The following is a 25932-nucleotide window of genomic DNA, read 5'->3' on the forward strand; positions in this document are numbered from 1 at the left end:
CGGCGAGATTATGATGAAATGCCTCGTTTTCAGTTTGGAGTCCGCCGGGAATACCCGAACAGTCCTCGGATCGGGCTCGGATCCGCACTGTTCGGGGGTGCTCGGATTTACAAAATCCGAGCCCGCTCATCTTTACTTTATTATGTGGTGAGTATATGTATTAACTTTGTAAGGAGATGCAAGTGGAAAGGATTGGATTTGACCATTAAATCATTTCTACCATTGGCTGGAAAGAAACTGTATAGAAAAATACTGTTGAGGAAAAAAAGAGTTGTGTACAAATCAACTACTGTGAACCACTGGTAAAAATAAATAGGTGATCATTCTATTAGTATGTAAATGAGCTTAGAAGCTTTTTTTTTTGCACATCTCCCCACCAGAAACAACTATAATAAACATGTAAAGAGATACAAAAAAAACTAACTTTTCTATTTGACTTTATTAAATATTATTTGGTGTCATACATTAAGGATTAGAAATGTATTTTACACTGTGAAAATATCAGCACCGACTAGTGACATCTATGGGAATGTACACATTAAATTACTTTTAAAAAAAATCAAACTGATGAACGTGTGTGTGTGTGTGTAAAACTTTGAAAAGATGTTGATGGAGCACTTATCTGTTCTCTGGCTTGAGTATAAAGGACTGGAAATGCATTTTATATTGTGGAAATATCAGCTCTAACTAACATGACCTATAGGAACATAAATATCTCTGTAATTTAAAAATATAGACTGCAATTGATGTGTGATGTATAATGTGGCAAATCACACAGCATCATATAGCTTATTTTAACTTTGTAGTACATTTGTAAAGCACCACATTGCTCCACAGCACAGTACAGCAGGGAAAACAGGACATACATAAAACAGGGAAATGCAAGGTAGACAAAATAAATGCAACCATGAAAACAAAGGGTATGGAGGGCTCTGCTCATGAGATAGCATATTCTAAGTGGTAGAGGTCTACACCTGAAAAATGAGAAGCAACTGTGGTTCAGAATAGAGATTGGGAGTTGTAAGGCTGCATTAGTGTGAGTAGAATCATAGGAGATAAGGCATGCTCCATTAAAGAGATGTTTTTTCAGAGCGCATGTAAAGATTTGAAGAGTGTGAGAACGCCTGATTGGGTGTGGTAGGAAATTCCATAAGTGGGGAGCAGCATGGGAGGAGTAGGCATGAGTGAGAAGTTGTTATCATGGATGAGACAAGGCGCGGTCAGAGGGAGTTAGAGTATTATGTTATGACATTTAAAATGCATGACTGGATTCTGGAGGTCACAGGGATTTGTAAAGTGGTGCAGCAGATGTTGAGTGAGGATTAGGATTAGCCTTGCAGCAGCATTTAAAATGGATTTAAGTGGAGATACATGGGTGAGGGAAATGCCAGATGATAGGATGTTACAGTAGTCAAGATAGGAGATGATGGGAGAATGGATAAAAGTTTTGGGAGCATGTTGAGTAAGAAAAGGAAGATGATAAGTTCTGTTTTGGACATGTTGAGCTTTAGGTAGCATTGGGACATCTAAGTGGAGATAGCAGAAATACAGTTGGTTACATGAGATACAGAAGGAGAGAAGTCAGGAGAAGAGATATAGGGGTATATTTACTAAACTGCGGGTTTGAAAAAGTGGAGATGTTGCCTATAGCAACCAATCAGATTCTAGCTGTCATTTTGTAGAATGCACTAAATAAATGATAGCTATAATCTGATTGGTTGCTGTAGGCAACATCTCCACTTTTTCAAACCTGCAGTTTAGTACTAGCCCATGGAATTGGGTGTCATCAGAGTAGAGGTGGTACTGAAGGCTGAATGAACAATGATGAATGTGAAGAAGCATGCAGTTAGAAAAGTAAAGATCCGTGAACAGAATCTTGTGGGACCCTAACATCTCATCCTTAATTGTCACACATCATATACTTGTCAATTAATGATATTTGAGTATGACAAATTATTATGCCCAGCCTTATTCTGATTTGACCTTTTTATACTGACAAGGATTAAGTAATAAAAAGTACACTGTAAAATTGATAAAAGTTTTAAGTGGCGTAACTCACAGAACAGGATTTAACATGACAGACATAATTGAACTTTAATAAATAATTATTATATTTGAACTGCACAACAAATTAAATCATTGAATAATATAAATATAATAAATCAGGATACCTACCTCTTCTGATTGTTTCTGCAATATTTCTCTGACATTATGTGGTAATGTGTTATAGAGTTCCTCTTCAACAACAATTTGACTTCTTTTGAGGAATGGGCAATTGCCTATATCAGCAGGAAGATTATCAAGCTTATTATCAGACAGCTCAAATTGTCTAAGTTGTATTAAGTTTCCAATTGCTAATGGGATCTTTTGTATAAGGTTGTATGATATAATAAGTACACGTAATTTAGTGCAGCAAAACAGCTCTGCTGGTAATACTGATACTTTGTTGTGTTCGATGCTGAAAACTAATAGTTCTTGAAGTTTGGAAATCTCTTCAGGAATGACTGAAATACAATTATATGCAAGAGCAAGATGCTTTAGTCTTCGAAGATGAAACAAACCTGATGGCATTTCACTTATCAGATTTTTATTGAAGTTTAAGTATTCTAAGGATGTTACCTTTGATATGTAAGGCGATATGACTGTAACTGTATTACAGTGTAACTTAAGAGACGTAAATTTCTTGTGATTCTGGAAGCTTGCTACTTCACTCATACCAGTCAAATTATTTTCTTTAAGATCTAATTCCTGTAGGTGGCTTAAACTGAATGCCACACTTGGAATCCTATCTAGTCCACACTGCACAAGTTTCAGAGTATGTAGCACAGAAAGTTTTCTGATATTATTTAAGTATGTTAGTTTATTTTTTTGGTTATGTATACTAAGATGTTGAAGATGATTAGCAATATCGAGTATAGCAATGGGTACTTTAGCAAAGTTTGATCTAAAATGAAGAGACTTAAGATTTTCCAGTTCATGAAATGACTGCAGTGTGATAGCAGTTTTGCTATTCAGCTGAAAACTACCTTCAAAGAAAAGCTCTCTGACATTTTTTAAACTATAGATCCAATTTGGTATCTCTTTCAGTCTTTCAAATCGGACACGTACCAATTGCAAGTTGTTTTTCAAAAATTGCAGAGCTGCTTCTTCTACTTTAACAGTGCTGTTCAAAATCCACATTTCTTTTAATAGTACTAATTTAGAGATTAGTGGTTCTACATGTGCATCACTTATCAGCTCCAATTTGAGAACTTCTATATTCTGTAACTCATAAACAGCAGAAGGTAATCCAGGTAACATGAAAAGATGTAACTCACATTTATTTTGCACATTTCTAATCATACGTTGTAAAAGCTTTTCTTCTGTCCATTCATAATTCAAATTTAATTGGAGCAGCTTATTTTCACTAATGTCTGAAAGAAATATGGCAAAGTTTTTGGCATATAAGCTATCATACTGATCTATCAAATGCAACAAAAATGCAAAATCATTCTTAATGTCAGGAATGTCATTAATGTTTGTTTCTTCACGAACTTTTGAAAAGCAATATTCTTTCAAATTGAAAAGGTAGATCCAACCGAGTGAGTATACACAAGTGGAGCTGTATAATATAATGACTGCAATATAAGCATATGATAACATTGCAAATAATCGCAGTAATCCATGAATGCAGAAGAAATCAGCACATCCTGTTGAGTGAGAGGCATCTATGCAATGGATTATGTAGTGCATCTTTGGTATTAACATTGAAACATAACACAAGATACAAAGTGCTTGAAAGCAGCGTATGACCGTTTGGCGAATGTACATATTATAAAGTATATCTCCATCTTCAGTATGAAGCCGAAATTTCTTTACCTTCTCAAACAAAGCCTTAGCTTGCTCAGCTTCTTTCTTATCCAAGAGAGTAAGAGTTTGATTTCCTGAAATGCCACTGGACTCATGTGTCTGGGTCTTTAAGCCAGATTTGTCAATGGACATTGAATTTACAGGCAAATTGTGTTTTGTCAGCGACATCACTGAAGTAGCAGGATTTACCGTATCTGTTAATGAGGTTTCTAGCCTTGATGAAGCAATGCTACCGAGATATTTGTTATCAGAATGTTCATACATTGTTTGAGATAGGGCCTTTGTTGTCCATGGAGAATCTAAGCATTTATAAAGGACAGCTACAAAGTGTTCAATTTTGGAACTAGTTCCTGGAAATTTAAACCAAAAATTTGCGCATACCATGAAGATCATTGAATGGATAAGTACCAAGTATGGAAAATATTTTGAGTACCACAATGTGGCTGTGTCATAACACCATTGGTCAATCATGACATACTGTTTTCTATCCAAATAAAATCTTATGATTTGTTTTTGCTCATCAAAAGCTTTGGTAATTGTTGCATTCCACTTTAAAGTCTTTATATCAAGTCCATTTGGAACTGGAATACAAAGTATTTTGGCTGCAGATGAAATCTGGAATATAAACAACAAATAAACATATTCAGTTAGACAATTTCATATAAAATTGGAATAATAAAAACCAGCATGCATCTATAATAATGTTTTTTTTTACATTTACAACTCATTTTTAACACTTTTTAACACTTAACTTCTTAATATATTAAAGTACAACTCAGTCATATCCCAGAATTGATAATAAAATAATTTGTTAACAATGAAAAAAATAGCATAAAAGGATAATTCTTTGGCCAATGTAACATCATTTTTGTAAAAAACAAATATGTACAGTAAGATTAGCTGACCTTATGTTTATTAGCTATTGAATCACCTAACTGCACTTGACATGACACAGTGAACTATTTTAATTCTGTTCTGCAGTTCACACAATACATGTGCCTATATGCATCATCTGTCACTGGATTAGGAATCCCATTCTTTCATTTCTGATCCATTTTAATAGGATTTTGGATTGGATAAGAGGGCCACTTAGTTGAAACTGACCAAACTGTCCAACAATATACAGTGCATACAGCTTAACAGTAATATCAAAGAGAAAAGGATGTCAGATACAAGAAAGTGTAGCTTAACCTTCCGCATTAGAGAGTAGTGTTACTATTGTTATGACCCTAAAGACAATGGGCCTGATTCATTAAGGAAAGTAAAGCAAAAAAAAAATTAGTAAACTTTGCATCTTGGCAGAACCATGTTGCATTGGAGGGGGATACAAATTTAAAATGTGATGGCATATTTATAGTTGGAGTAAGGCAAGTTATAGATCAACTTTAAAATTCAGCTATCAAGTGTGTGCTACATGAAAAAACAGCCAGTATTTATCTTATGTGCAAAATAATAAACTAATTTGCACTCCTTGCATTGTAATATGGTTTTGTCCAGGAAAAAACTCATTTTTTTGCCTTACTTTCCTCAGCATTATATAAATTTAATACACATTTCACCAAGAATGTCTTATATGATGTTCCCATATAGCTCTCATTATCTGTCAAAATGATAGCACTGTTCCCACAATCATATATTCCGGTGCATATCAAAGTACATTATCAGGCCAACCAGCTTTGTTTACCTAGCCACCAGAACAGCTCCAGAGACACAAACCAGTCCGGGTACAGACAAATCCCCAGGTGTGACAACCCATCTTATTTTATTCATGTGAATGCTTTCATCGGGATTCTGGTGGTATAGCAACACATATATGCATTAAAACACCTCATGAAAGATCCAAACTATTAGCTTTTCAAAGTCACTTGATACAAGAGACATGATTGACCAGTAAAATACATAATTGTGTGGTATATGTAACTAAATGTTTGTCCTTCTGCAATAGAGGTAATCTGAGCTAATAAGTATAAGCACCGTTCCATTATTCTTACCATCGGATTGCAATTACCGAGGTTGTAAAAATTATATCAACTTTTTTTAATTGTGCCATGTGGGACAGAAACCCCAATCTGCACAGTGCACTTTTCAAACGCATAAATTAAATGTGCATTTATGTGTACTCTACATGGTCAAATAGTCTCAGATGATACCTGGCTTAATGTATCACTCTGTGCTGCACAGCTGGCCTGCCTGTATGCCGTCTATTCAAACTTCTCCTGGGATGCATACCCACTCCTATTTTAGGCTTCCAGCAAGGAAGTGATCCTGAGTCGCTGTCACTCAGCTTTTGGTGGACACACATCTCTCCAAGACTTGGATATGTAGATCAGGACAAAGGCAGTAGTCCATGGACAGATTGTCCCTTTCCCGTCTACAAGCAGGAACCTAGATCTCAACACCAACCTGACTTTAGCTATCACAGGGTAGTGAATGCCCTTTATTTGTTATCAGGAGCTATCTTTTAAGGGAGAAATGAGTATCAGGACCAGCCTGAAAGGTCTTTTTCTGTATTTACCTTTTCACAGATAGCAGATGATTTGCTCTTGACACAATTAGAACAGGTATTGTTCTGTGACTATACAGCAGAGTTTGTTTAAACAGGGAGGTTGATTATATAACAGGAGTTTCAGTCTGTTACACTGGACACTTTCTTATAGGTCAAAGGCCAGAGACAGTCCAAAACTTGGCTCACTATAGGTCAGCTCTTCAGTTCTTTGTTCTTGAGGCGCAGGTCTTTCTCCATGGTAACTGTGTTTGTGACCAACTGCTCATATCCCCAGCCACCCACCAGATACTGGTTACGCAACAATTTCCCCTTAGGCTTCAGCTATTAAAGAGCTACAAAAGCATACTTAATATAAGGTTATTTAAAGTCTGAGTTAATACACAATGAAACAATAACATTAATAAATTGGATATGATTGCAACATACATAGCAACTAACCACAAATATGTATGTTTAATTGCGATTGCATTGTACATGACAATCATAAATATACATTGATTCAGATTGATCTTTCATACAATTTTAATAATTTGACTTTAACAGGTTAAAAAAAGGGGGAGACATTATGGGTAGTTGAAGGGACACAGGGGATATGAGCGAAAATGAAACTGCCAAAAGGAGACATGGGAGAAATTTGGGAACACAGGAATCATTAGGGAAAATTAAGTAACAATGGAGGCATGAGGAATAGGTGGAAGGACACAGAGGAGAGTTAATTGGACACAGGAAAGGTGGGTGACACAGGGTGGATAACTTTGCATCATTTGTTTTACATTATACTATATAATGTTAAAATGCATCTAAAATTAATTTGATCAAAATCCCAAAAAGCTTCTTGGAGACCCTGGCCATTTACTTCAAATATGCTTCCCAGCACTTCAAAACCTCCACTTTGAGCACTGTGTAATATATAAATATATACGCGCCTATCAGCCACAACATTAAAAACACTGACAAGTGAGGAGAATGACATAGATTATCTCGTTACAAAGGCACCTGTCAATGGGTGGAATACATTAGGCAGCAAGTGAACAGTCAGTTCTTGAAGTGGATGTGTTGTAAGCAGAAAAAGCGTAAGGATCTAAGGCTAGAGAGCATCTCCAAACGACCGGGTGTGTGCGCCTCATTTACCTTGGAAAGAAAGGGCACCAGGTGCACTATAGGAAGCAGGCAAGCTGGCAGAGGCAGTGTGATGCTCTGGGCAATGTTCTGCTGGGAAACCTTCATGTAGAAAGCATTCATGTGTATGTTACTTTGACACATTCCACCTACCTAAATGTTGTTACAGACCAAGTACACCCCTTCATGGCAATGGTATTCCTTTATGACAGTGGCCTTTTTCAGCAGGAAAATCCTGCAAAAATTGAGAAACATGATAAAGAGTTCAAGGTGTTGACTTGGCCTCCAAATTCCCCAGATCTCAGTGCAATCGAGCATCTGTTGAATGTGCTGGAAAAAAAAGTCTATGTTATGGAGCCCCCACCTCGCAACTTACAGGACTTAAAATATCTGCAGCTAACATCTTGGTACCAGATACCACAGGACACCTTCAGAGGTCTTGTGGAGTCTATGCTTAGATGGGTCACAGCTGTTTTGGCAGCTGAGGGGAACCTACACAATATTAGGCAAGTGGTTTTAATATTGTGGCTGATCAGTGTGCATATTATATTATTATTATTATAAATAGTTCACTGTGTATGCCCTTCTTCACCTTCACCATACGTTGAATAAGATAACCAACTTATATAAAATAAAGACACGGAGACCTGAGTAAAGTGGCAAACTGACGTATTTTATTATCCTAATTAAACCTGGTGGCGGAGAAAGAGCACTGCGGATCAGCTCCAGCGATACCCAACCAAGCGTGGACATGGCAATATAGCCTTAAGTCCACCCACTTCTCTCATAACCCCACCGCTTGGCCGGCCCTAACCTGTTATCAGAGTAAACTGCACTCACCTCACTACTCACTCCCCCTCCCTCACTGAGCCAGACGAGGCCCCTCCCCATGGAAGGGACAAGAGTTACAGATTGCCTTGTAAGGGGACAGATACTTGCAGCCAATCACGATAGAGCCGCAAATATATCAGCCGCATATCGCAGTGCCTTCCTCCCACGCTGCTGCCCTAGGGGCAAAACAGCCCGCCACCATCCAAACTGAGCACTCTCCTCAACTCCAACCAAATGCTCTCCATAAAAATAAGCAGCCCCTCGTCCGAGAGGTGCACACCGTCTCTCCTATAGAGACTCACCCTATCTGCTGTTATCACCGGGTGATCCACCACAAATCCACCGAGGGACTTAATTACCTTCCGAAGTGCACTATTAAGCTTCCGCGCCATAATAAGGATATTTTTTAACGGTAATGTAGATCTCCAAGACAGCCTTGGGAATATCTCCTCTCCTGATCTCTCTCCCTCCCTCCTCTCTAGGGTGTCCACCTGCCTCTCTGCCATCTCCTCCTGGATGTCCTCTCGATTCCTCAAACTTAACCTTGCCAAAACTGAGCTCATAGTTTTTTCTCCCTCTCATACCCCATCCCCTTCTGACCTCTCCATCACTGTCAACAACACCTCTATCTCCCCTGTCCCCCAACTTCGCTGCCTTGGTGTCATCCTCGACTCCTCTCTCTCCTTTGGCCCCCACATCCTCTCTCTTGCTAAATCCTGCCGCTTTCAGCTGCGCAACATCGCTCGCATCCGGCCCTTCCTCTCCCAAGATGCCACCAAATGCCTTATCCACTCTCTGATCATCTCCCGCCTGGACTACTGCAACCTCCTCCTCACTGGCCTCCCCCACTCTCATCTCGATCCCCTTCGATCCGTCCTTAACGCTGCAGCTAGGCTTATTTTCCTCTCTCGCCGCTCCTCTTTTGTCTCCCCCCTCTACCTAGACCTTCACTGGCTCCCATTCCCCTTCAGAATCCTCTTTAAGCTCCCTACACTCACCTACAAGGCCCTCGCCAACTCCACTGTGCCCTACATCTCCTCCCTCCTCTCTATTCATGCTCCATCCCGCCCTCTCCGCTCTGCCTCTGACCGTCGCCTCTCTTCCCCCCTTATAACCTCCTCCCATGCGCGTATTCAAGACTTTGCCCGCGCTGCCCCCCTCCACTGGAACAAGCTCCCTCCCTTCATCAGAACATCCCCTAATCTGTCCAGTTTCAAACGGGCCCTAAAAACCCACCTTTTTCTTAAAGCCTTTCTGTCTCCCACTTAACTTCCTACCTTATCTTCTGCCTCTGTCCCCCTACTCTCCCTCTCTCCCCTGCGTCTCTCTGTCTGTCCACCCCTCCCCTTAGATTGTACGCTCCTCTGAGCAGGGCCATCTCTCCTCCTGTTTCCACCACTTCTAACTCTGCTCTCCAGCGACATAGCCCTCTTCCTCGAGGGTCCTCCACCCCACGTCCACTCTCGCTCCCTCCTCCCCCCTGGGGGTCTCCCTGTCTTCCGCGCCCTCCTTCTTGGGCCCCGTCGTTTGCGGATCCTCCCTCCCCCTTCCCCGCCCTCTCTAGCTGTGCATTGAGCTTACTGAGTTGCTGTGTTTACTGTACTGTGCTGTCTCCCATTGTATTGTAATTTTGTTTGTCTCTGTACGGCGCTGCGGATGCCTTGTGGCGCCTTATAAATAAATATTAATAATAATAATAATAATAATAATAATAATAATAATAATAATAGCGGACCAGCCAAGTATGATTTTTCGGCCATGTAGTCTTAATATAATGCATGTCCTCTCTCATTTGAATAATTAGGTCTAGGGATTTACCTTTACCTAAATCATTCCCTCCTAGGTGTATAACTAGATCATCAGGGGCTCCCCACCACTCTATCAGCTTCCTTAACCAAGGCAATAGATTGCTCCAAACCAAAGCCCGTTTACCTAAGCAATAAACACAGCTATTTCCCACACTGGTAAACCTCGTCTGAACCCCCGTCTGGTTAGCTGCCCAGAATATGTAAGAGTGCCCGATGATCCAAATATTTCTCGCAGTTACCACAGCATCTAAAAAAGAGATAAGTGTTAAGTACTGCAATATTTACCTGACCATCACACCCAGCACCAAGGTGCACATAGGGATTGACAAAGGCAGCCCATCAGACGAGCATGGAGCATAGCTGGTAAAAGGAAAAGGAAAACGGGGGAGAAATGGATTTGGGTAAGGGTAAGTTACTCACACGAAGGTAAAACCCGATCACACCCCAGAGGCACACCACTAATCAGGCCTCCGGAGAAAAAAACCGGGAGAAATCCCTTCGCGCCCTCGCTCAACACGACGAGCAGATAAGCCTTGAGTAACCGGGAAGGGAGTAGAGGGACCAAACAAAAGGTAATGTAAAAATAGGTCTAGATGTACTTGACAGTGACAAAACAATACTGAGAAACAGCCAAATGGAGAAATGAAAAGACAAAAGAAAAAACAACAACAAGCCAATAATAACATTCACAATACAATTGGTCACACTTTAAACATTAGGCCTAATGTAACCTTGGTAGGCCGCGGATTTCCATCTACCAAGTGATTTTATAGCCTCCACTGATGACCCCGCCAAAGCCGCGGATGTGGCTGCTCCAATTCTAAAAGAGTGAGAACTGTAAACAGAAGGGTTTAATCCTAGCAATTTAACTGCCTGCTTTAGAACCGCGTTAAATTGATATCTTGTCAGCTGCGCCCCATTTTTGTGAACTAGAAAAACTAGATTAACGGGCCTGATTTGAATAAAATGGGTGGTTAATTTTACCGGACATATCTCTTTATCATTTTGGGCCTGCATCTGTAACCATCATCATCATCATCATCCTCATTTATTTATATAGCGCCAACATATTCTGTAGCGCTGTACAATTGGGGACAAACATAATAAACTAATAAACAAACTGGGTAAAACAGACAAAGAGGTGAGAAGGCCCTGCTCGCAAGCTTACAATCTATGGGACAATGGGAGATTGACACATGAGGTTAAGTCTACATTTTGCATTTTGGCCCAGCCAGACTGCAAAGGTAAAAGTGACTCATAAGCTAAATGATCCCGTCACACAACAATGTTGGTCAGGGGGTAGTTGTCTTGTTTGAAATTGTGTAACAGGCTAAAGGTAGTGAGGTTAAAAGGGTGGCTGAGGAATATTATAAGCTTGTCTGAAGAGGTAGGTTTTCAGAGAACGCTTGAAAGTTTGTAGACCAGAGGAGAGTCTTACTGTGCGAGGGAGAGAATTCCATAGAGTGGGTGCAGCCCGAAAAAAGTCCTGTAACCGGGAATGGGAGGATGTAATGAGGGTGGATGAGAAACGCAGATCTTGTGTAGAATGGAGTTGCAGAGTTGGGAGATATTTTGAGACAAGAGAGGAAATGTATGAAGGTGCAGCTTTGTTGATGGCCTTGTAGGTTAGTAAAAGTGTAGAGACATACAGAGTGATTCAGCAGAGGAATAACGATTTGCAAGGAAAATCAATCTTGCCGCTGCGTGCATAATAGATTGTAGGGGTTTGAGTCTTTTTTTGGGAAGACCAGTAAGGAGGGAATTGCAATAGTCAATGCGGGAGATGATAAGTGCATGAATTAAGGTTTTTGCAGTGACTTGCATGAGATATGTGCGAATTCTGGAAATGTTCTTTAGATGTATGTAGCAGGATTTAGATATAGAGTCAATGTGGGGAACAAAGGATAGTGTGAGTCAAGGATTACACCTAGGCAGCGAGCTTGTGGGGTGGGATTTATGGTCATGTTATCAACAGAGATAGAAATGTCAGGTATGCTCTTGTTGGTGGGTGGGAATATTATTAACTCTGTTTTAGAAAGATTAAGTTTGAGTTGGCGAGAGGACATCCAAGATGATATGGCAGAAAGACAGTCAGTTACACGGGACAACACAGATGTCGAGAGAGCAGGAGAGGATAGATAGATTTGGGTATCATCCGCATAGAGATGATACTGAAAGCCAAAGGAACTTATTAGATTTCCAAGAGAAGCAGTATAGATAGAGAACAGCAGAGGACCTAGCACTGAGCCTTGTGGTACTCCAACTGATAGGGGAAGCGGAGCAGAGGTGGCTCCAGAGAAATTAACAGTGAAAGAGCGATTAGAGAGGTAGGATGAGAACCAGGATAGAACAGTGTCTTGAAGCCCTAGGGATTGCAGCGTTTGTATGGGAAGATAGTGGTCAACGGTGTCAAATACAGCCGAGAGATCCAGGAGAATTAGGAGAGAGTAATGGCGTTCAGATCATTGACAACCTTGGTCAACGCAGTCTCTGTGGAGTGTTGAGAACGAAAGCCAGACTGAAGAGGATCCAACAGGTTGTTAGCGGAAAGAAAGCGTGTGAGGCGAGTGTAGGCAAGTCTCTCTAGAAGCTTGGAGGGGCAAGGGAGCTGAGAGATGGGACGGTAATTTGAGAGAGAGTTTGGGTCGGAGTTTTATTTTTTTAGAATAGGAGTAATCACTGCATGCCTGTATAGTGATGGAAAGATGCCAGAGCACAGATAAGAGATTGGAAGTATGTTTGTTTTGCAGTGTCCAGAGCATTTCGGTAGTGGTGGTAGACAGAAGTATATGTGAAGAAGTCATTAGAGGTGCGAGATTTACAAGCAACCTTTTCCTCCCTGATCCGTTTTAGAACTGGTTATTTTGCATCTTAGATGATCCTCACGTATGACCACGTTTTCAGTAAGCAACCCTGCGGGGACATGAGCCTCCGCTTGCCCAACCAACTCGGAAACCCTGAAAGCCCCAAAAAATGTCAGACTAAAAGCAGTACGAAAAAGCAGGACCTCATACCCATCCCTTGCTACGCCTGCCATGGACCGCATAAGTTGAGATAATGTCTGGATAGTAATCGAGTGCCGCGTGTCTGTTGTGATCGACCTCGCTTTCGCCCAACTTTTAAGCGCTTTAGATATCAAAAAACCCTTAGTGACATCTACCACGCCATTCAGCCGTGACATAAACGAAATACCCGCCAGGGCAGATGACATACTAGCCTTAGAAGCGCCCTCATTATACCTCAACCACATGGATTCCATTACCGCATCCCGCTGACCTGCCTCTGACTGGTCCTTGGTGCTGCTGAACTGGACCCACTGCAGCCACGCTGCTCGATATACCCGCAACGTAGATTGTGCTAGGCCGCGTTCCGCCAGACCTCTTATGCGGGCGTGATGATCTGCCAAACACAAGAGGGACAGGGAAGGCCTATACTATTGGCCTGAGGGGCCAGCTCACGAAATCTCCTCCACTGAAAACGAGACAAGGCATCCGCTATTTTGTTTTTAATCCCGGGGACATGACGTGCATTGAATGTTATTTCGTGCTCTAGGCAACAAAGTATCAGGTGACGCAGCAGAGCTATAGACTGCGGGGAGGACGCCCTCTGTTTATTTATGGACTGGACTACCCCTAGGTTATCACACCAAACAACCACATGGCTCTTTGAAACTTATGACAGAAAACCCTACCCATTGTAATCACCCTGCACGCAAAGTTAAAAAGCCCCAGGAGCGACTGAACTTTCTTTAATGAGCTATAAGGGGAAACCAACGTGTAACCAATCGCCTCCTCTAATTTCTTTAACTTATCCTCCGGGAGCCTACAACAACCTGCTACCGAGTCAATTTCAATGCCTAGAAACGATAAACACTGTGTGGGGCTTTCTGTTTTATCGTGGGCAATGGGCACCCCCATCACCGTAAATAGGGACTGTGCTAATTGTAACACATCTAAGCATGCGCGGGACTTATCTGGACCTATGATCAAAAAATCATCTAAGTAGTGAGCTATTCCCGTGTCAGGTTCCAGCCTGAATGCACCAGTGGAGAAAGCTGCTAAACTTCTCAAACAAGGCACATGATATCGAGCAGCCCGTGGGTAGGCAGCGGTCCACAAAGAAACCGCCGCGGTGTCTAAAGCCGATAAACTGGAACGATTCAGGGTGGAGCGGTAACAGGCGAAAAGCTGACTCTATGTCAATTTTTGCCATCAGGGCCTCCTCACCACACTCCTGCACTAGGGAAAGAGCGTCCTCAAATGACTGGTATTGAACAGTACTAACCGCCGGGTCTATGGCGTCATTTACTGAATCGCCTAAATGGTAAGAAAGGTGCTGAATAAGTCTAAACTTACCCTCTGCCTTCTTGAGCACTACACCTACCGGGGACACTACTAAGTTGGGGATAGGTATATTTGTAAAAGGCCCTAACATCCACCCCAGCCGAACTTCTTTGGCTATCTTTTCGTCTAAAACTTCTGGGAATGTAAGGGCCGATTTAAGATTACGGGGCCATGGCAAATCTAATTTTTTTAATACAGGGATTCTGAAACCAAAATGAAAATCTTCCCTAATCGTGGCTGCAGCATCGTTGTCACCATAAAGTTTAAGCCACTTGCCTAGTTCATCAAGCCTAATTGGGGATTTGGCCTTGACCTGGAGCTGCCTGCGCAATTCTGCGTCCTCCCCCCCACCCCATGTCTGGCTTTACCGCATTCTGTGGAGGGGTGGAATCCGTTACAGGTAGAACAGGAGTGCCGGAATCTGCAGGCTGACTCCCTCTGACACGTCCCTGCGTTAAAAGCAAAACACTTTCCTTTGCCAGAGAGGTGCTGCTGCGCCCTCCCCGCCCCAGGAAATCGCCTCGCTTGGGTCTCCTCCTGCCTCTGACTACTGGGCCTCATGGGGTCCATCCATGTATCGATATCTTTGAAACCGAGGGGTAACCTCTCCCGACCAGTCATCTTTTTCCTGAACATTTCATCATACGCCCTCCAAATCACTGGCCCATTATTCAAGTAAACATCTGAAATCAGGTGTAAGTATATCCAGACTTCTACCTGTTCCTCCGGCCTATAGTCAGCGTAGATTGTGGCAAAAACACAAAACCCCTTTACCCATCTGGGGAATGTTTTATAATTCTCCTCCCCCATTCCGTTACTATCCACCGCCGCCTCTAAACCTTTCTTACCTTCGTCTGTCAAGGTGAACATGTCAACGTAAATTCCTCTTTTAATTTTATCCCTGACACTTGGCCTAAGGCCGTATAGCAATGCCTCGTTCTCTACTCTCCCGGAATCTCCAGCTCGCGCGACTATATCAGGACCTAAAGCCTGCAGGGGCCTGGTGGTTCGCTTTCCTATTAGCTGCATATGTAATAGTTTAATCAGCTTGCGGGGCCTGTGCCCCGACCCAGAGGATTCTTCACTCGTTGTGGACACCGGGAGGCTAACATCACGGTTTTTGTGTGTAACAGAAGGAATGTTCTTACCTCTCTCCCCAGTGATTTCGACCTCCCTGCAGGTGCCCGCTCTCGGGCCGACCCCTGGACGCTCATCAGACACTTCAGACGTTGCCCCTAGTGAACGATCCGCTATGCTTGCTGAGGACACATTAGCTGCCGTTCCCGGCTCCTCCTGCCGCACTCCCTGTCCTTGAGGCACCGGATCCTGACTCTGCAAAGCTGAAAATAAAACATTGAGAGTTTCTGGCACCCCACGGTTGACATTCTCAACCACCCCTGTGACTGGTGATGTTACGCTGGTTGGCACGAATGTTGAGGAGGCGGCGGGCCTACCTCGAGTGTCTGCACGGTATCTGGGCTCACAACCCTCGAGCCCGAAGCCCCACCCCCCACTTGCTGCTGCAGTGGTGCCCCTTCCCGTGCTATCCCCACTACTCCATTGGCCACACGACTCGCTGCCAACTGCCGGCTAAGACCCCTGCACTCTTCCGTCAATGTCCCCATGGTAATAGTCAAACACTCTGTCGCTTACCCGCTCAGCACGATAGCCGTACCCAAAATTCGTGTGTCCCCTGTCTAGAGGGCATACGGAAATTGGTGCCGCTGAACCCGACCTAAACTCTGCCCTGCCGAACCTCCAGAGAAAAATCCCTCCTCAGACCTGAGCTCGGGGTAGTCCCAAACGCCTAAATTCTTTTCCGCGCCAAGGTCCTGACTCCAACCCCCAGAGGCGTTGTCCCTGTTTTGGGCAAAAAAGACCCTTCTTTCAATGGCCACGTCCTCACTGCCAGCCGTAGACGGGTACAGTGACCTACGAGCGGACAAGGGATGTGGCTGTAACTGCGCCCCCCATGCCGATCCTCTCACACTACTAGGCAAAAAGGGGCTGGGGGGGAACAGCCAGCACAGGAGGGATTAACAGCAATACTACCCCTGTGCTGCTGAAAAATCTCTCCCCTGCTCCCCCTGGTGGCCTGTCACCCACACTGATGCCTGGGCACTCTGATTGCTGCTGAGGGAGAGGGGTCCATGCCCCCTGCGCCCCTGTCCCAACCTCCCTGTGCCGCCCTGGTGACATGCAGCTTGTCTGCACCCCCTCCCTGGCGCAGCCCCGGTTCCAGCGACGGGAGTGGACTCCCGCGCTGGGGCCCGGGATCTGCGCATGCGCGGCTCAGCGGCCTCCTACCCCGGGTCCCCGGGGAGGCTGGAGGTGCACTGGCCACCAATGAATTGATCCTCCGGTGGGGGGCACTGCCCCCAACCACGCCCCCATCCCCAAGATGGCGACGGGAATTGCCTGGGGAGGGGGACCGAAGCCTAGCCGGCCTCACCACAGCCCTTTTTGGATGGGGCATAACCCGGAATGGAGTGCTAACTAAAAGGGGAAAAGAAAAGGAGGGGGGGAAAGAAAGAGACAAGAAAATGAGACAGATAAGAGAAAGAAAACAAAAATTAAAACAGACACAAAGCAATAAAGATACAGGAAAGAAAGTTAAAATATAAGAAAGCAAACAATTTAAGGTCAATAAGAAAGAAGACAAAAGTTATACACAGCAAAAACAGTTAAGTAATAAAAGTAATCCTTATCTGTCTCCACGTGCACTCCCAAAGGATTTTGCCAACCAAGTGACTCAGACCAGGAAGTGCAGCATACTATACAATGACAAGACCCTCCCTTCCAAATCATTAGTCGGGTCTACATCCCATGTTAATCCCTTCAGGTAAGTGCAATCTCGAATGCAACACTGTCACTATTTAATTGCGTTCGTCTATAGGGGACTCTCTTGTAATTATTATAATATTATAGTGACCGAATGATCGAAGTGGGAATTTAGAACTGAATCTTGCTACTTCACTTTACATAATTCTTTAAAATAAATTTCCAAACTAAGCTGTTGAAATGCAGAATATAGTGCAGCTCCATTGATACTGTATATGATATATACTGTAGATGCAGGAAGAGAGGGGAGGTGCTTCATAGTGTATAATCTTTATTAAATCAGTCTTTTTAAAAACAATACACACGTACCAGTTATACAGTAGCAAAAGCTTACCAAGGTAAGCACAGTTTATGCAGTCCACTACCATCTGCAGGGGAGAAGCAGAAAAGGAGATTGGAGACATGTTTACAGCTACAGCCTCAGTCTTCAGAATGAACTTGAGCCACGTTAAATCAAATATGTCTTCATCAGGGGTGATTTGGAGCAGCGAGCTCAAATCATTGTGTAAGGCGCCATCCTGCACTCCTACCTGGTGCCGGGACGGACGCCTTCTCTACACTCGTCCCGTTGCTTAGCAACGGGACGTCACTTCCGCCCAGCAGACCGGATGTTCGAGCACATGTGACCGAACATCGCGTCTCTGTTGCTAGAGACACTCAGGGCCGCTTCCTGTCGGCGGTCAGACCAGCTGACCGCCGACCTTGACTCCCACCAATGATTGGCAGATGCTACTATTTAAGCCAGACTCTGGCACCCTAGTGTATCTAATCAGCTAGCCTGTTTCTTGGCTCCTTAGTTATATATATATATCTGTGTATATTCCCTGCTTGCACCTCCGGATTCTGACCCCTGCCTGCCTGACCACTCTCTCGGATTACCCCTGGTTCCAGTATTGATCTCCCGCTCTGACCCCTGGCTTCCAGACTTCTGTCCTGCTTGACTCCTTTGTACCTCGTTGCCCGCACGGTATTGACCCCGGATTGTCAACTATGCTTGTTCATCTATCCTCGCTGGTAGCTACCTGGAAGGGCCGCGACCGACACGTCTCAGCAGCTAAGTCCTGGCTAAGTCCAAAACTCCTTGCGGGGTTCCCTGGTGAAGACCTGGGACGTGGTTAGACTCCGTGCCTTCTTGCGTAGCAGCGCAGATACCAGCAGGTAAGGCCTTCCGTCTATCTTGTTTGTGACACATTGGCTTTCAGTGGTATCAACTCTCATAAAATAAATGTGGCAGTCACAAGAATATCACAATTGGGTATGAGCAACAATAATACAGAATTGAATAGAATTTGTTGGTGACACTGTGCTCAAAATTTCAAATCCACCTTAACTAGTAGAGCTGCACACATTAACAAGGTTTCCCTCCTTGATTACTGATGTATAGAAATAATACAAATTTCTAGCTCATACCAGATGACCCAAAAAGTAAGAAATGTTGATTGTAATTAAAATGTTGGTGTGCTAAGGCCCAACTCAGAAGAAACAAAAAGGTGGGTGAAGGTCATTATTATATAAAATGCGTAGGTGGCAGTTGGTTCTGTTTGTAACGATTAAATACCAGATAACATATTTAAACAAATAATGCCCAGTAGATAATATACTGTATGTATAACTCTGGAAACAACTGTAAACAGGGGAAAAATTGCGACGAATCAGATTCAGAATTAGGATGTGTACAAGAAAAGTTCAAATGAAGTGTAAATCAATCGTGAATTCAGATTGAGGGGTACCATATCATCCAGAGCTGGGTCTGCTCAATGTGTCCTTAAGAAGTCCTGTATAAGTGTCTTATGGTGCACAGAACTTCATTTGGCGAAATGTAGAGTGGATCTAGGTGAATTGTCTCTTATATGCGCCTTTGGGTGAATAGTGGGTGTAGATGTCACGGATGGGAAAGAACTTGATATGCTGTGTATGTCTCAAAAGTTTACGGTTTCCATGGAGTCTTTAGAGGGTGCAGTCCAAGACAAATACTTAGACTGACCAAGCTCAATACAAGGAATGTAAGTGACCTTGACATAGGCAAACCGAGGGGGGGGGGGTTCCTATTGCCTGGAAACCCCCTCCAAGCCTCGGACACTGTATAATTGAGGTGGCTGGACCCTGTCCCCGCTTCACATGGCTCTGCTTGAAAAGGGAGAGCTACGTGCACCTAACAGTAGTGCAAGCAGCATTGCCCATATATATTATGGGGATAGGAAGAGTTTGAGAGCAGCCAAGCACTGTCTAAAATTATAGCCACACCCCCATGCATGCTTGTCACGCCCACTGGTGGCGTGGTGTGGAAACCCCACACTACAAATCCTGCGTTTGGCCCTGTTTGAATCCACATTACCTGTCACTCACCGGACTGTGAGTGCTTCTTCCCGGACATTTAGGAACCGTGGCCGTCCGCCATCCTGAGGGTCTGCGCATGCGCAGCCCTTTCTAACCCTTCAGTGTATGTTCCTTTAACTTAATTGGCAGATCAGGCAACACTCCCTATATTAAGCACCTGTGGTCACTACCACGTTGCCTGATCTTGGAGTCTCATTCCCCATGAGCCTCTGAAGGTGTTCCTGTGTTTCCTTGTGTATTCAGCGCTGCTGATTCCTGTGGTTTCCAAACCACTTCTACCTACTGTGGTTTCCAAACCACTTCTACTACTGTGGTTCCCATACCACTTCTACCTTCCTGTTTATCATCGTGACTGTTAGCTGATTCCTATCCGCTGCCTCCGTGCACTACAGTCTGCAACCTGCAACTCGCCTGTGTTTCATCGTGACTGTTGGCTGATTCCTATCCGCTGCCTCTGTGCGCTTCAGTCTTCAGCTCATCTCAACTCTCCCGTGTTTCCTCGAGACTGCCACTACTATTGCTATCCGCTACTCTCCGTGATCATCAGTACCAGCTCAACTCTGCTCTCCCGTGTGCCATCGTTACTGCACCTGCTGGTTGCTATTGGCTACCTCCGTGTGTCCGCAGAGTCCTGCTGCCTCTTCTCCTCATCTCTACTCGGCCTTCAACTGCTGATCCACTCTCCATGCTTTCCTGTGTTCCCGCTGGTCTCTACCCGCCTGTCAGCATTGGATTCGTGTCTCACTACTTACCTCCCCGCTAGACCATCGCTATTCTTCAGGGTCCTCCAGGAGTCCAGTTCCACACTCTACTGATTCCTGTGTATACGTTTCCCTGCTGGTCTACCTACCTGTGCGCTGCACCTACTTGACTACCGCTTCACCCATCCAGGGACTTCGCTTCCTGCCGGCCTCCTGCCGTTCAGGTATCTCTGCACTCCTGTCTGACAGCCTGCTTCTGAACCACGGTATGCATACTTCTCATTGACTGTGCTGGTGTATTGCATATCTTGCTGGACTGTGTTGGTTCTTCTCTGGAGTTTGCTATCCGCTGAGTCTACTGCTATCATTGACTGTGTTATCTTGTGCCGGATTACCTCAAGAGACTTTCTATTATTACAGTGCTGTTCAGTCATTTATATATTGTGCATATTATTGTGGCTCAAGTTTAAGGTGCCCGTGTATCTCCTGTGTTGCAGTCTCTCCCCGTGCTCCTCCTCACATTTATATTCAGTGGTACAACTTGCTAGAGGCAGACCACTGATCCCTGTTCCCAGTGTCACTTGTTCCAGTATCCTTTCACATAGCAGTGGTCAACTTGCTAACGCAGACCACTGACTCCCCGGATACCTCCACTTGGATTCCATTCCTTCACTCAAGACAGCTGTACAACTTGCTATCCGCAGACCGCTGACTCTCATCACCCCCTCGTTTCTGTTGGACATTCCTCCTCACTATAGCAGTGGTACAACTTGCTACCGCAGACCACTGACTACCTTCACGTGTCCTTTGTCCATACAGTTCCTCGTGTATTATTACCTCCATATTACCAGTGCTGCTAGTCATAGACTTTCCTGAGCATCTCATCATCTGCTATTTCCTGTTCCGTGATCACCCTGCTACCAGAGTACCATAATACCACCTATATTGCTCTGGTAAGCCTATCACCTGGTGATCCCTGGGTAAAGACTCCTAGTGCCCGTGACATTACCTCAAAGTAAGCTGAGAAACAAGGTTTAGCAACGTATGCAATGATAAATTGTGGTAATATGTCATGTGGCAACCTATAAATCCACCTGTTAATGGATATATTGGGGGGTAGGGGCTTTTTGTTTTAGGTCATTTGTGTAACGAGCCGCTGCGTCTTCAGGCACCGCCGCGACTCGCTCCTTCAGATGCCCCCACGTCCCGGCCGTCGTCATGACGACCGGGACGTCACTTCCACTTTGTCTTGGCCGTTGCCAAGCCAACGGTTTGGACGCTCTCTGTCTCTGGCGCCGCGTCCCGGCAACTAGAGCAGCCGGGCGCATGCGCAGTGTTGATTACAGTCAGCTGGTTGTTCTCTGCCCTCCTGCTCCCAGGTCAATTTCTATTGGAGCACTTCAGTATTTAAGGCAGGAAGGGGCAAGCCCTCCCTTCCGGTTATAGTCCCTGCTTACTAGCACACTACCCTGCTCATTCTCTGTATTGCCTCCGATCCTGATTACTGTTGCCGACCTATTGCCTGGAATTGACTACGATTATTGCCTGTGACCCTTTGCTTGGATATTGACCACGATTGTTCGCTTGTGACCCCCGACCTTTTGCCTGGATACTGACGCTGCCGGCTTGCCTGTGACCTATTCGACCCTTGCCTGGACCTCACTTCATTTCCCTGGGGTTCCCCCAGTCAGTACGCAACTCACGACCCTCTGTTGTCTGCCGCCAAGTCTGTCGCCACCACTAGGGGCTCCAGCGAACACCAGGCTTCAGAGCAGACTCCGGGTTTTGTGGTGCTGCTGTTGGGGTTCCTAACATTATAACCGGCCCAAAATTTTTGAAGTGAGTGAATTGTCTGACACCGGTCCTATGGAACCAAGTCCGGCTCAAGTGTTGGCAGGACAGATCCAGACCCTGTCTCAAATGGTCCAGGAGTTGTCCCAGCGACAGGCTGCCCAGGAACAGGCGTCCGGAATCTTACAAGCTGCTCAGCCTTCTGTTGTGGAACCCAAGATGCATCTTCCAGACCGGTTTGCGGGAGATCGCAGGCACTTCCGTAACTTCAGTGAAAGTTGTAAACTTTACTTTAAGTTGAGACCACTGTCGTCTGGGTCTCCACAGCAAAGAGTGGGGATAATTATTTCTCTTCTTCAAGGGGATCCTCAATCTTGGGCGTTTAGCCTGGAGCCCAATTGTCCTCAGTTGCAGTCCGTAGATGCCTTTTTCGAAGTGCTTGGTTTAATTTATGATGAACCGGACCGAGTGGCTTCTGCTGAAGCACAGCTTTGATCATTAAGGCAAGGACGACGTTCCGCTGAAGAGTACTGTTCCAACTTCAGGCGGTGGTCCTCAGACTGTGCATGGAATGACCCAGCTCTTCGCAGTCAATTCCGCTTGGGTCTCAAATTAAAGACTCCCTAGTCCAGTATCACACCGCGGAATCCCTTGAGGAACTCATGAAATTAGCTATTCGGATTGACAGGAGATATGAAGAAAGGAAAGCTGAGAAGGAAGACTCTTCATCTTATTCTCCTATGCCTCCTCAAGTCGCCCCCGTGGATCAGGTTGAACCTATGCAACTGGGAGGGTATCCACTGTCATCTGAGGAACGTACCCGAAGGCATGCCTTGGGTCTCTGCTTATACTGTGGAGAAAAAGGTCATTTGCTTCGTACTTGTCCCATTAGTCCGGGAAAAGATCTGGCAAAGTGAACGTGGAGGGAGTACACTTAGGCCTACAAGCCATCTCTCCAACAAATTTTTTACAAATACCTGCGCAACTCACATATTGTGATCAAGTCATTTCAGTTCCAGCATTCGTGGACAGTGCAGCCGCTGGGAATTTTTTAGATTTAACCTTCGCTCATTCCTTGGGGTTCTTAGCTGTTCTCCTAGATTCCATAATTTCTTTGTGCGGTTTGGATGGGAACCGTCTCAACCACGGAGAAATTCATCATCGTTCTCCTCCTCTGCAGTTGAAGATTGGCGCTCTTCACTCCGAAATAATCTCATTGTACTTAATTCATTGCCCTTCAGTGCCTTTGATCTTGGGTCATCCCTGGCTAGCTCTGCATAATCCTCATATTAATTGGATTATGTCACAAATCGGGATCTTAGCCGCACTTACCCCATTCGCCGCTGTCATATCATGGCTACCTGGGTCCCTTTTGGTCGTCTGAAACATTCCCATTCTCCACACCTCCGTTTGTAAACAAACACACACTTTTTGTTCTGCTGCATGGGCACGGCCATCTTGGATGCAGTCAGGTGATCATTCCAGACCAACCAGATTCAGCAGCTGTGATCACATGAACTGATCAGCCAATAGTTGTTTGGGACACCCTATTTAAACCTGCTGCTGTGATCTGTTCATTGCCAGAACAACACACTTCTCTCCAGAGGATAGTTCTTGGCTCCAGTGTTCCTGACTGCATTACAAGTGCAGTGTTCCTGACTGCATTACAAGTGCATTGTTCCTGACTGCATTACAAGTGCAGTGTTCCTGACTGCATTACCAGTGCAGTGTTTCTGTCTGCATTACAAGTGCACTGTTCCTGTCAACATGTCCAGACTGTTCATTCCCCTGCTATATTCTACAATCAGCCAAAACATGAGCAGGAAGATCATCCAGGCTGCTAGGCTCTGTTTCAGTCCTGCTCCTGCTAGTCCCAAGGGTCCCGAATCGGATCAAGAAATACAGACGACCGTGACAGATTAGGGGCGAGATAATTCAATGGGGTCCTAAATGCTCTTCTTCCTGCTTGTCCTTGCCAATTAGGATTACCCATACTAGTTCTGAGTTTCTGCCTCCTCCGTACCGTGAGTTCCGGGACGTTTTTTCTAAAAAAGAAGCTGACATTCTTCCCCCTCACCGGGAGTACGATTGTGCAATTGACATCATCCCGGGTTCTAGATTACTGAAGGGAAGACTGTACGCGTTATCTCTTCCAGAGACCCAAGCCATGGAGTCATATGTAAAAGAAAATTTACGAAAAGGTTTCATCAGGCCTTCCAAGTCACCCGCTGGAGCAGGATTCTTCTTTTTGGCCAAAAAGGATGGTGGCTTAAGGCCCTGTATTGATTACAGAGGGTTGAATAACATAACCATCAAAAACATGTATCCTTTGCCACTTATCTCAGTCATCTTTGACCAACTTAAAGGAGCAAAAATTTACTCTAAAATTGATCTACGTGGAGCTTATAATCGGATACGAATCCGGAGTGGCGAGACGAATGGAAAACGGCCTTTAATACTCAGACAGGCCATTATGAATATCTCGTAATGCCCTTCGGCCTCAGCAATGCTCCCGCTGTCTTTCAAGATTTGATCAATGATGTCCTTTGTGAGTTCTTGAGCTCCTTTGTAGTGGTCTATTTGGATGACATATTAATTTTCTCCCGTTCATTAAAACAGCATCGAGTTCATGTTCGGCAAGTTCTTACGAAACTTCGTCATCATCTATACGCCAAGTTAGAGAAATGTGAGTTCGAAGTTACTAAAGTCACTTTCCTGGGATATGTGATCTCCCCAGAAGGCTTCGCTATGGATCCAACGAAAGTACAAGCAACCCTAGACTGGGTACAGCCCTCGAACCTTAAAGCCATCCAGAGATTCCTAGGATTTGCAAACTATTATAGGAAATTCATCAGTTCCTTTTCTATTCTCGTTGCTCCCATCACTGCTCTGACTCGCAAGGTTGCTGATCCAAAAATCTGGCCACCTGCCGCAGTGTCTGCCTTTAAAGCTTTGAAACAGGCTTTTGTGTCTGCCCCTGTGTTGAGACATCCTAACCTAAACCTTCCATTTATTGTTGAAGTGGATGCTTCAGAGGTAGGAGTAGGAGCCGTGCTGTCACAAAAAGACCCAGAAGATCATCGCCTTCATCCTTGTGCCTACTTATCTCGAAGGTTCTCTTCCGCTGAAGAGCAGTAGGATGTAGGCAATCGAGAGCTACTGGCCATTAAATGGGCATTGGAAGAGTGGCGCCATTGGCTTGAAGGAGCAAAACATCTCATCACCATTTACACCGACCATAAGAACCTATCTTACGTCCAATCAGCCAAAAGGTTTAACTCTAGACAGGCACGATGGTCCCTCTTCTTCTCCCGGTTCCATTTTATTATAACTTTCCGGCCTGGCTCGAAGAAACCTAGGGCAGATGCCTTATCCCATAGTTTCATTTCGTGTCAGACTCCTACCACTGAGCCGTGTCTGATTGTTCCTGCCTCATCGGTTTTGATTGCCTTCACTCAGGATTTGAGAAAATTTCTGTTACAAGCTCAATCGCAAGCACCTCGTGAAAACCCCTACAGACAAACTGTTTGTGCCTATCCACCTCAGGAAAGCATTTTTTTCTGAATGTCACGATAACCAGTCTTCTGGACATCCAGGAATTGCCAAGACCACTGAAATCTTATCCCGGGCGGTATGGTGGCCATCTATGTCTGTGGATATTAAAGAATACATATTATCCTGTGATCTGTGCTCAAAAAACAAGATTTCTCGGAAATCACCTACCGGGCTATTGTTACCATTGCCCGTTCCAATCAGACCGTGGACTCACTTATCCATGGATTTTATTGTCGACTTACCGCCTTCCT

The 25932-nt window shown here is 44.5% G+C and overlaps 1 protein-coding gene across 1 annotated transcript in view; it reads right to left on the reverse strand.

The window, feature by feature from the left end:
- Positions 1–968: 968 nt before the first annotated feature.
- The window catches only part of LOC142100244 (volume-regulated anion channel subunit LRRC8C-like), a 46152-nt gene continuing 21188 nt past the window's right edge, over positions 969–25932 (reverse strand). The window contains exons 4-5 of the mRNA XM_075184177.1: positions 2176–4464; positions 969–974 (exon numbers count right to left, since the gene is read on the reverse strand). Of these exons, the coding sequence (XP_075040278.1) occupies positions 969–974; positions 2176–4464 (2295 nt within the window). The remainder of the gene's footprint in view (positions 975–2175; positions 4465–25932) is intronic.

This window comes from Mixophyes fleayi, chromosome 8 (genome assembly GCF_038048845.1).
Source record: "Mixophyes fleayi isolate aMixFle1 chromosome 8, aMixFle1.hap1, whole genome shotgun sequence".
Classification (NCBI taxonomy): Eukaryota; Metazoa; Chordata; class Amphibia; order Anura; family Limnodynastidae; genus Mixophyes; species Mixophyes fleayi.